This window comes from Thunnus thynnus, chromosome 7, assembly GCF_963924715.1.
Source record: "Thunnus thynnus chromosome 7, fThuThy2.1, whole genome shotgun sequence".
Taxonomy (NCBI): Eukaryota; Metazoa; Chordata; class Actinopteri; order Scombriformes; family Scombridae; genus Thunnus; species Thunnus thynnus.
The window spans coordinates 33,476,514-33,489,619 of NC_089523.1; the positions used below are offsets into that span (position 1 = coordinate 33,476,514).

Sequence of the window (13,106 nt, forward strand, 5' to 3'; positions counted from 1 at the left end):
TCCATCTAAACAAATGTTGACTGAATTTCTCGAAAATCATTTAAAGATCAGATAAACAGTCGGCGCCATTAAAACATTGTAGAAGAACAGGAAACAACAAGATAACATCATTAAAAGCAGCGGTTAAAGCTCATGTTGCGTCTTAAATTCAAAATAACTAAGTGTCACATCCTCCCCCCCCCCTCGTCTCACCCACCAAGGGGGACCAGGCTGCATGCAACCAAAGTTCAAAGCACAAAAAAGGGTTCATACACTCAAATCTGTTAGATTGTTCCTTTTATTTAGTTTTCTCTGTCAAAGTTGAGCACAGAGGAAAAAAAATGCACAAACTTTCTTTAGAGTGCAACAGTCCTTTAAACCAGGGATTCCTCAACCTTCTGTAACTTAAGGCCCACTTCTGATTGTTAAAAACATTTCTGAGGACCACCATCCCAAATAAATGAATAAAAAACTGGGTTGTAAATATGTGTTGTAATGACCAAAATAAATATTCTGCTTCCCCTCAATGAGACACTTGAGGGCTTCTGGGAAATCATGAGTACAAGTCGTGGTGGGATGTGTGAGAGGCGGACATGCAGAGTAGCATTCAAAGCTGTTTTCAATTTGTTCCTTGCTTTTGATTTTGTGACAGTAACAATGGAAACCCCTGACTCACAACAGAGAGGGTTACTGACTGGCACAGGATCCACAGAGAAAGCTAGCTAGCAAACAGCGGCAAAACATGTTTGTCTGTACCTGATGTGTCATGATTCTCATGACTGGATATTCAAACGCAACTGGTCATTGAAATGATTCTTGAGCACATTTAGATATAACAATATCTAGCTTTGTAAATTACCAAAAAAATCATTTTAACCATCCCTCAGTCAGAGGGACCAAACCACTACTTTTACTGCAATACTTTAACTACATCAAGCTCATAATACTTATGTACTTTTACTGCAATACTTTAACTACATCAAGCTCATAATACTTGTGTACTTTTACTGCAACACTTTAACTACATCAAGCTCATAATACCTTACGTTTCGCTCCTGATGAACTCACATAGTGGAGACTAAAGGATCTTAAATCTCCGTCTGACAGCAACAATATTAATCAAAATAACTATAATAAATAACTAAAGCTCTCTGATTGGATGGTTCTTACAGCAAAGCTCTCTGGGACATGTAGTTGATTTTTATTTTGAAGCTGGTATCTCCTCTTTTTGAACATATTAAAAATATTTTTTTGAATAATAAATAACAGTTTCATATAAAGCCTGGGAGGAGTCATGGAGAAAAAAAAACAAACTCATTTGTGCTTTTGATTTAACAGAATTCGTATCATTCTCTCATCCTGCGTACTCTCTCACTGTGGATCACTGGGGTTTAATAAGGTCTTATTTGATCTTAGACTAAGACGTGTGGATGTGCTTTAAACACAACGCTGTCTTATCTCTGAGATGCCTTATAATATCCTGCATGGATGTCGTCCAGTTAATAAAGACTCTTCATGGATACAGGTGGATGAACAATAAGTGCAAAGAACATGTGCGTCTAGTGAGAAAGAGGACGTACAGCTCAGTAAATTCTGTTAGATCCTCCAGAACATCCTCTATAGATTGGACCAGACAGTCAGCTTTCTCTGTGAAAGCCACAACTCAGTGAAACGTCCTACCTGATGATATGAAGAGCCACAGTTCAACCACATTAAAACAATCTGCTAAAAGCTACTCAGCTCTGTTACCTCTGAATCTAAATTTCATCTCATGGTTCTTCTCATGAACGCAAATAATCTTGCTTTTAATTTGACAAGTTTAGATTATTAATTTCTAGTTGACATTATGGGTGCATGTGATGTGTAGGGCTGTAGTCAACTGAAGAAAATATTGGTCGACTGAAATCGTACATAATCTTCAACTAATCGGTTAGTGGCGGGGAGGTTGGATGTAAAGGGACAGATTGAACTCAGCAGTCACACATTTCTCTGTTTAGCATCTACAGCTTAGGCTAACCCATTGTTGCTAACTTTGGAGCTAACCTCCTTCACTTTTCCAGCACTTGGGGAAACAACAGACGTGACTTTTTAAAATGTATTAACTGACATTACTGACTTACTACTAACCTTTTCCTCTGCTCCGCTGGCATCCACCGTCTCTGCCGCTCGCTACGCAAACATACTAAGCAATGCCGAATTCCTAACGGAGTTACGCTACCAATAGTTTCCATGGCAACGACACAGCGGTTGACTCATACCGGAACAGGCTGCATAGAGGCTCCCAAACGCTATAGATTTCCGAATGAATGGATATTTGGCGTTATTTTTGGCTTTAAAAAATTTTTTTTTTGGCCTGGCGGGAGTTCTCGTTGTTATAATTATAGGAGAAACACTGATTCAGTAAACGTTCAGTAAACGTTGAGTACAGTTAGACCCAGCAGTCTGCATTAAATTGGGCGAGTTCAAAGTTGTGAAAACGGGGGTGTTTTGAATACACCCCCGTTGTTTTCACAGGTAATTTGTTAGTCTGTCCCCCCCGCCGCAGGAAATAATGGATTAATCCTGGAAAGCTGTTGATGTAGCACTTTTCTCCTTATGAAAATAACACGGAGATTATTCGACCAATGAGAATTTAGCCTGACGAGAGCATATCGACCAACTAATCGACCAGCAGCCCTACTGATGTGCTGTTATGTGTAGCTTTTGTATTTTGTATTATGAGTCCTGTGTGTTTTTTTGCTTTGTACTGTTTGTTATTGTGCTGTTATATGTTTTAATTGTGACCTGCTGAAGGGACTGCAGATGAAAATTAGCTATAAGCTAAACTCTGGTACATCAAATGGTAACATTTATGTTTAAACACTGTACATGGTCCCAATAAATACATAAATAAATAAATAATCCTGGCTGCCTTCAGACGTTAGAGGTGAAATGTCTTCTCATTGCTTTCTTCAAACTTCCATTTGTGAAAACGTGTTTGGTTTCCTCTACAAGTGAGGAAAAGGCAAAATAGTTTTTCTCCTCTCGGACCACGTGGTTCATCTGGTGATCAGTACAACATTAAAATTACACATAATTGATATAGTGTATAATTGCCTCCAGAGCTTCCTATAACCTGAATTTTAAAAGCAAAAGTTAAATATGAAGCTACAGCCAGCAGCTGCTTAGCCTACATTAGCATAAAGGCTAAAAACACCCACCAGCAGCTCTAAAGCTCTCTGATTAACACAATACATCCTGTTTGTTTAATCCAGACTAAAGCCAAAGTGAAAAAACAACATTTTTACAAGAGGTTAATTATATTTGTAAAGCACAAGGTTAATAAAAATGAAAGTATTTGGAATATTAGCAGATTTAAAACGGCCCAAAACTGAATTTAATGGAGTCAGTTATAAATATAACATTCAAACCATCAACCTGATATAATGTACTGAAAATATAAAACAGTGTATAAATGATTCTGTTTTAGACCAAATCACAAAATAAGATCTTGCTTTGATTCATTAAGACATGTGTAAGTTTTCTACCTGAACATTTTTCCTCCACATGTGTTTTTTTATCGTTTATCTGGTCGGTTTGCAGCCGTCATGTCGTAATAAAACAGCGGAGCAGCTGCAGATATTAAAGCTCCTCTAACAGAAAACTGCTGTCTGTCCTCTAATAAAACTCATCTGGATCACAGCGACAGGTTTAACATTTAAGTTTGTTTTTACCTTTTTAAATAAAATCTGAATTTAAAAGCGTTCAGTAAAAGCTGGAGAGGCCGTGGGTGTGTAGGTGCTAATTTAAAAGTGTTCCAGTATTTTGTGCACCCCATTAAAGACACAATATGTAATTTCTGCTGCTTAAAACAATAACAGAAGATGCAGTTTGATGATGTCGTGAAGTAGCGTGGGATCATGGGAGTTGTTGTCTTCATCGTTTCATCGAGACGTCTCCTCTCAGACTCAGAGATTAAAACCAGTAGAAACACTGAATGAAACAGTTTCAGTGTTCAGCAGACAGAGGACGTTCAGACGAGCTGTTAGCCAAGCTGCTGCTAACGTTAGCTCAGCTTGTTTCTCTGATAATTTAAGATCCAGACATCCGATGACTAAAATCCTTTATCTGGTTATAATATTTACAGTTAAAAACCACCAAGATCTAAAAAGTTTATCATAAAAATATGGCTTAAAACTAGATAAAAAGTAACACTGTTAAGAAAATGGCTATATAAATAAAGTTTATTATTATGAATTATCACCTTTCTGTCAACAACTGAAAATGTATAATCCTCATAAAAGTAGAATTTATGGCAGAGCTGTTGTTAGATTGCACAGCTGCTCCTAATAAAATGTGTGTAGTTTAATATTTTAAAATCATTCAGTTTTTAACAAACAAACAAACAAGGGGAAATAGTGCATTTGTTGGGAACTATTTTCTGCAGCGGATGAATCTACATTTCGGTCCTCTGGTGAGTTTTTCTGGCAGCAGGATGATGTGTGTTGGATCAACAGAGGAATAAGATACACACACACACACATAACTAGAGAATATCATCAGATTCAACCAGTTAAAAACATTTGAAGTGTTTATCTTCAGGTGATAAAGTAGGAAACGGTGAGTTTTAAACGCTGACATCAGTCTGTACTCACGTTTGGTGCATCTCCTGGTTTTGGGCGAAAACATCCATCCGACACAACAAGTATCTCCACATACATGAGGACTAAAGAGAGAGAGAGAAGATACAAGATGTTATTTAAGACAATAATAGAGGAATGGCGGAGGGCGTCTCCAAAAACTGAAGCTAATATGAAGCTTCAGCGTCCAAATGAGTCAAATCAAGTAGATATCTTTCAACGTTACAGTCTTTTTAGTGCCAAAGTCCCTCTTTTTGTTACTGTACTTCCACCTGCAGCTCAACAGGGAAACACTGTCCGAGGAAACACAAAGAGGGAATTTGATGCTAAAAAGACTGTAAATGTGTCAGATATCCACTTGATATGACTAACTCAGACTGATGAAGCTGAATATAAGCTTCACATCAACTTTTAAATAAACGTATAGACACACTGTGGATTTTCTGGAAACTCAACTGGTGGTTCTCACTGGTTTTTAATGACAAATATCTCCCAGTGTGCAGCATGACTGTTCTGGGAAAAGGAGTCAATTAGCAGACCAACACTGGGTCAGAACCCCCCCCCCTCAAAAGAAAAGTGACAAGCCGGTGTGACCTCACAGCTGTGTGTGTAACAGGAAGTGTGTGTGTGTGTCAGTCAAATGCGCTAAGATGCTCGTTTGAGAAGTTTCACCGCCGCGTTTGAAAAAGCGGACGAGATGAAGCAGCTGCAGCCTGAATAAAAGAATAAAAAGAATAAATAATGTGTGAACCGGTCCCCCTTCTGTGAAAAAGATGTTTTTTACATGTAGCCGACTGAGGGAGGACACGGCCTCTCTGAACAGGATTTAATCATTACTCACAGTGTACTGGCTGTATTGTAGCAGCAGAGGAGGCCCCCACTTCACACACTGCCATCGACTAACACACACACTTACACACCAAGATGTGTGTGTGTGTGTATATGTGTGTGTGTGTGTATGTGTGTGTGTGTGTATGTGTGTGTGTGTATATATATGTGTGTGAGTGTGTGTGTTTTGAGTATTAAACCTGTATACACACAGACAGACAGTCTGGTCAGGTCTCACAGTCTGTGTCTGAAATCACTATATAGAGCACCGCATTTAAACTGTCTTAACTCTGAATGTACATTTTATTCACAATTATTTTCATTATTGATTAATCTGTTGATTAATTTCTCGATTAATAGTTATTTATATAGTTGTTTGGTCCATAAAATGGTTTCAGTGTTTCCTAAAGTCCAAGATGACATCTTTAAATGTCTTAAAACCAGAAAATATTCACATTTAAGAAGCTGGAATCAGAGAAATGTTTTTTTCTTGCAAAATGACTCAAAACAATTAATCAATTATCAAAATAGTTAGCGATTAATATTCTGTTGATCAACCAATCGATTAATCGACCAAATTAAATCTGTTCACTTTTAATTTCTGGGTCACTTTTGAGTGAATTAAGTAACTATGGCGACACATTTTGTTTACAACTTCACCGACGAAGCGCTCTGATTCACCTCTGATTGGCTTCCTCTCCATAGCAACAGCAGCCGAGGCTTGTGGGTATTGTAGTATTCTGAGCCATCCGCCAAAATCATGGACAAAACATGAGAAACGAAGTGTAAATAATGTAAATATTAACCTGTAGGATCGTTATATTATCAGAAGAGTTTCTGTGTTCAGTTACGTCGATTAAAGAAATATTTGAAATGAGAATACAGAACAAGGAGAAACACTTCAGGAAGCAGTTGCTGCTCACGCTTCACTGCTCTAATATGCAGTTTTACTTTTATTTTGGAGGGGTTAACACAAGCAGCTTCTTATTTCTGGTCAGCGACCGTCAGTTTTGCCGAAATGAAAACTCTCACTAGCAGATTTTAACCAGCTGTAGCTAGTAAGATAATTAAGCTAACATGAGCTCCATCTGTTAAAAACACTGTTTCAGTCCAACTTTTTAATGTTTCCAGTTGACTCTAGCTAATGGTCCCAGTCTAAAGTCAGCTTCCCCAGTTGATGATCCATGTAGAAGACATGGAGATAAAGTGTGCTGAAGTTTATAACTAGTTGTATTGTAAATATGTTGAGGAAAAAGATCTGACTGTTGTTTCATTCAAACACAACCCAGTTTAGATTACATACATGTTTGAATGTGTATTTTTAACATCATTAGAGAAAAGACTTAAGATGAGGAATAACTGATGTGTTGGGTGAACGTAACATTATCTCAGGTAACAAGTAAGGCCGAGGTTTCTGGAGTGTAAAACTTATGTATAACATAACCTGTAACCTCCCAAAAATAATGAAATGTTACTTTGACTCTCGGTAAGCTGTGTTATGTTACTGCTGCAGGTAGTTAGCTAGTTAGCGGGACATGCAGCTAACATTAGAACAGACAAACACGGTTAAATCTTTAAGTCTTTATACTTTATAAGGAAAAGAGCTTTAGAGAAAGTTCAGCCAGGAAGACGATCTGTTGCAAGTTTAAGCCTGTAGTTTTATTTCTCAAACCATCCTGACAATCACATGTAAATAAAGATCACATCTATCCAACAGCACAGCGACACACCTGCACTGTTACCCTTCATCTTTTTAAATGTTTCTCTCTCTCTGCTTTAGTGCGTTAATGCTGCTGTTATGCGAGCAGCTCCATCTCCCACCATCACCACCTAGTCTTCACAGCTTCATCAGCTTCATCAGCTTCATTAGCTTCATCAGCTTCATCAACTTCATTAGCTTCATCAGGGTCATCAGCTTCATTAGCTTTATTAGCTTCATCAACTTCATTAGCTTTATTAGCTTCATCAGCTTCATCAGCTTCATTAGCTTTATTAGCTTCATCAGCTTCATTAGCTTTATTAGCTTCATCAGCATCATTAGCTTTATTAGCTTCATCAGCTTCATTAGCTTTATTAGCTTCATCAGCGTCATTAGCTTTATTAGCTTCATTAGCTTCATCAACTTCATCAGCTTCATTAGCTTCATCAGCTTCATCAGCTTCATCAGCTTCATTAGCTTCATCAGCTTCATTAGCTTCATCAGCGTCACCAGCTTCATTAGCTTCATTAGCTTTATTAGCTTCATCAACTTCATTAGCTTTATTAGCTTCATCAGCTTCATTAGCTTATTAGCTTCATCAGCTTTATCAGCGTCATCAGCTTCATTAGCTTCATCAACTTCATTAGCTTCATCAACTTCATTAGCTTTATTAGCTTCATCAGCTTCATTAGCTTATTAGCTTCATCAGCTTTATCAGCGTCACCAGCTTCATTAGCTTCATTAGCTTTATTAGCTTCATCAACTTCATTAGCTTTATTAGCTTCATCAGCTTCATTAGCTTATTAGCTTCATCAACTTCATTAGCTTCATCAACTTCATTAGCTTTATTAGCTTCATCAGCTTCATTAGCTTATTAGCTTCATCAGCTTTATCAGCGTCACCAGCTTCATTAGCTTCATTAGCTTTATTAGCTTCATCAACTTCATCAGCTTCATCAGCTTTATTAGCTTCATTAGCTTCATCTGCTTCATCAGCCACCACCAGTGTCTGGACTCTGTGAGGGGGATTTATCTTGTTGATGTCCCTCTATTAAAACAATCTCCCTGTTGAGTCTAATCACCAAAGACTTTCTTAACAAGTCTTAATAATCATTATATCATCTGTTATAATAGACTGAACTCTGCATCCTCCTGTTACAGCTTCATGTACAAACTCTAGCAGACCTGCTGTGACTCGTTATCATTAAACTATGGTTGCACAATCTCTGTTCGGTTTAGCGACTGGTCAGTTAATCAGTTAATTAGTTAATGAATCCCTCACACTGTAACTAAACATCTGCAGTAAGTTTCAGGATGATTTTCATAGATATGAACTGAAACCAGCAGCTGACTAGAAGCTCAATGTGAGAACTGATGGAGGTAAAATGATCAGCTATACTCTACGGAAGTCCTCATAATCGGTTTAAAGCGTGCAAAAACAGCGGGCGGTACGGTCCTTTAAGCGTACGGACGTCACCTCACATCAGGTTTTAGTGAATTGACAGATGCTCTCTTGTTCTGCTGCTGCGTTCACTGAGTGTTACTGTGCAGAAAAATACAAGCATCAGCAAAAAAAAAGAAGTGATCATCTAACACCATGTAGTCTGTGTTCGCCCGCCGCCGCCGCCACCAGCGCCTACACTCTCAACATCGCCTTCAACTTCAAAAAAAAAGTCTCCTTTTTAACTGGTGAGAGAACACTGAGCAGTCTGTTGGCTTCTCCTTTCATCTCCTGTTTTTACTTCCACAGATCTCTCAGAGAAAAAAAACCCAGAGAGGAAATTTCCCTTCAGATACATTTAATCTGCATAAATACAGTTCAGATAAACACAAAACTCAGCTGAAACTTTTCTTTTTTCTCTGCAGGGAGGCAAAAAAAAACGTAATTTAACCTCCGTCTGTTCAGTTTAAAACAGCTGGAAAGATGGAAACTTAAAAAACAAGATTAGAGTTGAAAGATTTAGTCCATTAATTAAATATTTGCTGCTTAAAGCTTCTCAGATATGAGGATTTTGTGACTTTCTTTGTCTTCTATGATGGTAAACTGAACATCTTTGAGTTTTGGACTGTTGGTCAAAGACATTTGTAGACGTCACCTTTGACTCTGAGATGCACGGCAGCCATCTTGCACCGAAGCGTTCGACACACATGAGCTTCAGATCATCTGAAGGACGACGTCTCCTACAGCACAGTTTCCCCGTCACTGCACTGGGGTCACTGGGATTTATTGGGACCAGAGAGAGGGAAGCCTGCCCCCCCTACTGGCCCACTAACACCACAAGGTCTCCCATCCAAGTACTAACCCCCCCCCCCCCCCCAACAGTGTTTGATGATTGAAATTACTGTTTTTAAATTGTATTTTCTGTGTATGTTGCTCTTTTAATTTTTGTTTCTTCTCTCTATGTTGAAATAGGGCTGATACGATATGACCATATATATCATTTGACGTATATCGTTTCATTTTATGTTATATCGTGGTGTCACAAATCACATGAGGACTTTGCGTTCTTCAGCACAGTCGGATGTGAGGCAAAGGACGAAGGCAAGACGCCATAAACAAACATGGAGGAGTCCAACGAAGGAAGGGGCTACTTCTGTCGTATGGACGTGGTTTGGGTATGAAAAGTCTGACACGGACCAGAAAACCGGTCCCCTCGTCAAACTCAAACACCACTAACCTCTTTAACCACCTGCGCAAGAGTCATGTCAAAGAGTACGGGGAGAGTCTACAGATGAGAAAAGAAACCCCAGACTGAAACACTGTGAGAAGCTTTTACACCGCGGTACACCGTATAACAAAGATTCACAGTCAGCAGGAGGATTCATGTGAAATGTAATAAGAAACAGACCTTCCCATGTGGTCGTTTTATATAAAATATTCATTGAATTTACAGGCAATGTGCTATATCATGATATGAGATTTGGGTCATATCGTCCAGTCCTGTGTTGAAATATAGATGAAATTTCACCGATATTTTATTGTCTTGTAATTTGTGAGGCATCTTGTAACCCTGATTGTTGTTTATTATTATTATTATTATTATTATTATTATTATTATTATTATTATTATTATTATTATTATATATTATTATCAACTTTGACTCTGGGAAAATGTTAGAGTCTTTTTATAAAGCAGATCTGAGTCCTCACACTGATACCAGAGTGTGTGTGTGTGTGTGTGTGTGTGTGTGTGTGTTGTCAACATCTGACAGGACTTTGAAGTCAAGAAAGACTCTTTCTCTTTTTCACACATTCATACAAATACGCCTGTTTTCTTCTTCTTTAAACCTGCTCTGTTTACACACACACACACACACACACACACACTCACACACACACACACAGTTTATAAGGCCAGTCAGTTCACAGGGTTTAGGATTAAAAGCAGTGATCTGTGTGTGTGTGTGTGTGTTGACTTTGCATCCATCACTTAGCTGTCAGTCAGACTTGCACTTGAGGCCAGTCTCTCACACACACACACACACACACACACACACACACACACACACACACACACACACACACACAGAGCGGTAGAGAGAATTTCACACATTCCTGAGGCGTCTGCAGTCCGACACACCTGACAGGCTTCTGATTGGTCGGCTGTTTTTTTTATGGTCAAACACGCTCAGCCTTTACATTTACAGGTAGAGAACAGCTGTACGGTTCCTTCCCGACTCATCGTCTCCATCTTGTTTCATTCGTTACACACTTCACGTGAACAGCAGGAAGCAACACGGTGAACGACTGAAGCAGAGACTCACTTTATCTCCACGTTTAAACAATTATCACGTCTCGTCTCTCACTGTTTCTAACAATTATAAACCCTTTTACCCTCTGATGACCATTATTCCCTGCTTTTACATCTAATATAATGTACTTGTGTGTTATGTGATGTTCTACATGTTTTCTAACAGGTTTATGGTCTCAATCACTAGTTTCAAGTCTTCCTCATTACAGCATGATGTTCATTTTGTAAATTATGGTCCTATTTATAGTAAAATAAAAGCAGTGTTTGCTTCAGGGCGTGGCTACCTTGTGATTGACAGGTCATTACCACGGCAACAACGTTGGTTATATACATTGCTTATCGTAACCCCAGATTATAGCCATAGCCATTTCAGTGTGTTTTCAGTTCATGGAAGTTAATTGTAACATTCTGGTCGCCTAAAAAGTCTTGTTCAGCGTTTGGTTGAACTAAAAGTATATTTTGTTTAAGGCGGGGGTTTTTTCGCTAGCCAAAATTAGCATTAGCATTATCACAGTTAACCATAGACTGTATAAAAATATGGACGTAGTTACCGTGACGTCACTCGTTGGTTTCTGAAGAGCGGTTTTGAAGCTCAGAGTGAGCCGCTGCCTAACTCCCAGCCAATCAAAAATGGGCAAAGAGGCGGGGCCGAATGGCTGAAACAAGCCACCTAGCGGCTGGCGGACCTGTCACTCAAAGCAGCCATGTCCTTCATTATGCAGAACTTTACGGCTTAATAAAATTTAAACGGGTGAGTTATAAAAAAATTCACCTCCCGTACAGTTGTCATGAAAGAGGAAATTAGCTACAGAGATCTAAACCGTTTTTTGTACCAGGCTGTAAACATGCTTATTTCTGCTGTAAAGTTGGGCATTTTAACATGGGGGTCTATGGGGATTGACTCACTTTTGGAGCCTCAAGTGGTCGTTCAAGGAACTGCAGTTTTCGCACTTCTGCATCGGCTTCATTTTACAGCCCCAGAGTTTCCGCTTGCTGTAAATGCAGCATGCTAACCAAGCTAGCAGCTAGCGTTAGGGTCAGCTCCACCCTCTCGTCTCAAATATGGTCACTTCTGCCTCCAAAAATCCAAGATGGCTACGGTCAAAATGTTGAACTCAAGGCTTCAAAACCAACGGGTGACGTCACGGTGAGGCTACGTCCATTATTTTATACAGTCTATGTGGACGAGTTGGAGCTTTGGAAAGCAAAGACGTAACTGAAATATAAAACCAATTTCTCACCACGTGTCTGCTGCCGCGACCCACGACTACAAACCAACCAATCAGAATACGACATGAAATGACGCCATTAAGCAACATGTTAGCAAAGTTTAGGAAAAGACAAACCAGAACGATGGAGGCAAAATGAAAAAGAGGTTTGTGTGACTTTTCTGAGGACGGATGACGAGCTGATGACGTGTCGCTGCTCTTATTTCCATCATAACGCTGCGATTCGCCAACATTCATCTGACAAACTGATATCAGTCTGAAGACGCCTTGAAATGTGGGAATCTGAAGAAATAGTTCTGGATTCTCATCGTTGGTTATGTAGCTGATTGTTTTAGTGCAATGCAAACACCTTAAAAGGTTATTTAAAGATTATTTTTTTCCATTAATCATTTTGGTCTAGAAAACGTGTGCGTCACAATAACCTAAAGTCCAAGGTGACGTCATCAAATGTCTCATTTTTCATCCAACCAACAGTCCAAAACCAAAAGATGATGAAAAGCAGGACATTCTCACATTTAAAACCCTGAAACCATCATATATTTGTCATTTTCTCTTAATAAAAACTCCTAAATGATGAACTGAGTTGTTGATTAATGCAGGCTGAGTTCACTTTTGTTGTCCTGCAGTGTGTTTTTGGAAATATGAAGTTATTATTCTTGTGTGTTTCCATTTTTAGTTAATTATCACACTACAGACTAAACAGCAGCGCCGCTCTGATCAATATAATAATAATAATAATAATAATAATAATTAGTAAACTTATTTAAGTACTTTACTTATGTGCTGTGTGGCGGTACTTTATGGAGTATTTACATTTTACACATTTCAGAAATTAATATTGTACTACTTATATATATATATATATACATATATGTTTTTATATATACATTTCTATTATCAGTCACAGGATATTTTACATTAATTACATGAAGCTGATACTTTTGTACTTTAACTGTGATACTTTGTCTACGTGCATATGGAGGACTGAAACTGCAAAAATT

General features: G+C 38.5%; 1 protein-coding gene and 1 long non-coding RNA gene across 7 annotated transcripts in view; one reads left to right on the forward strand and one right to left on the reverse strand.

Moving 5' to 3' along the window:
- The window catches only part of LOC137186567 (latent-transforming growth factor beta-binding protein 4), a 104,162-nt gene that overhangs the window by 88,179 nt on the left and 2,877 nt on the right, over positions 1-13,106 (reverse strand). For all 6 annotated transcript variants that reach the window (XR_010929043.1, XM_067595603.1, XM_067595600.1 and 3 more), the window contains exon 2: positions 4,614-4,684. Coding sequence is in view for 5 of the 6 variants with exons in the window: in XM_067595603.1 (XP_067451704.1) it covers positions 4,614-4,684 (71 nt within the window). In the remaining variant the exon portion in view is untranslated. The remainder of the gene's footprint in view (positions 1-4,613; positions 4,685-13,106) is intronic.
- Positions 1-13,106, forward strand: part of LOC137186573 (uncharacterized) — a 126,440-nt gene that overhangs the window by 73,546 nt on the left and 39,788 nt on the right. The window lies entirely within an intron of this gene.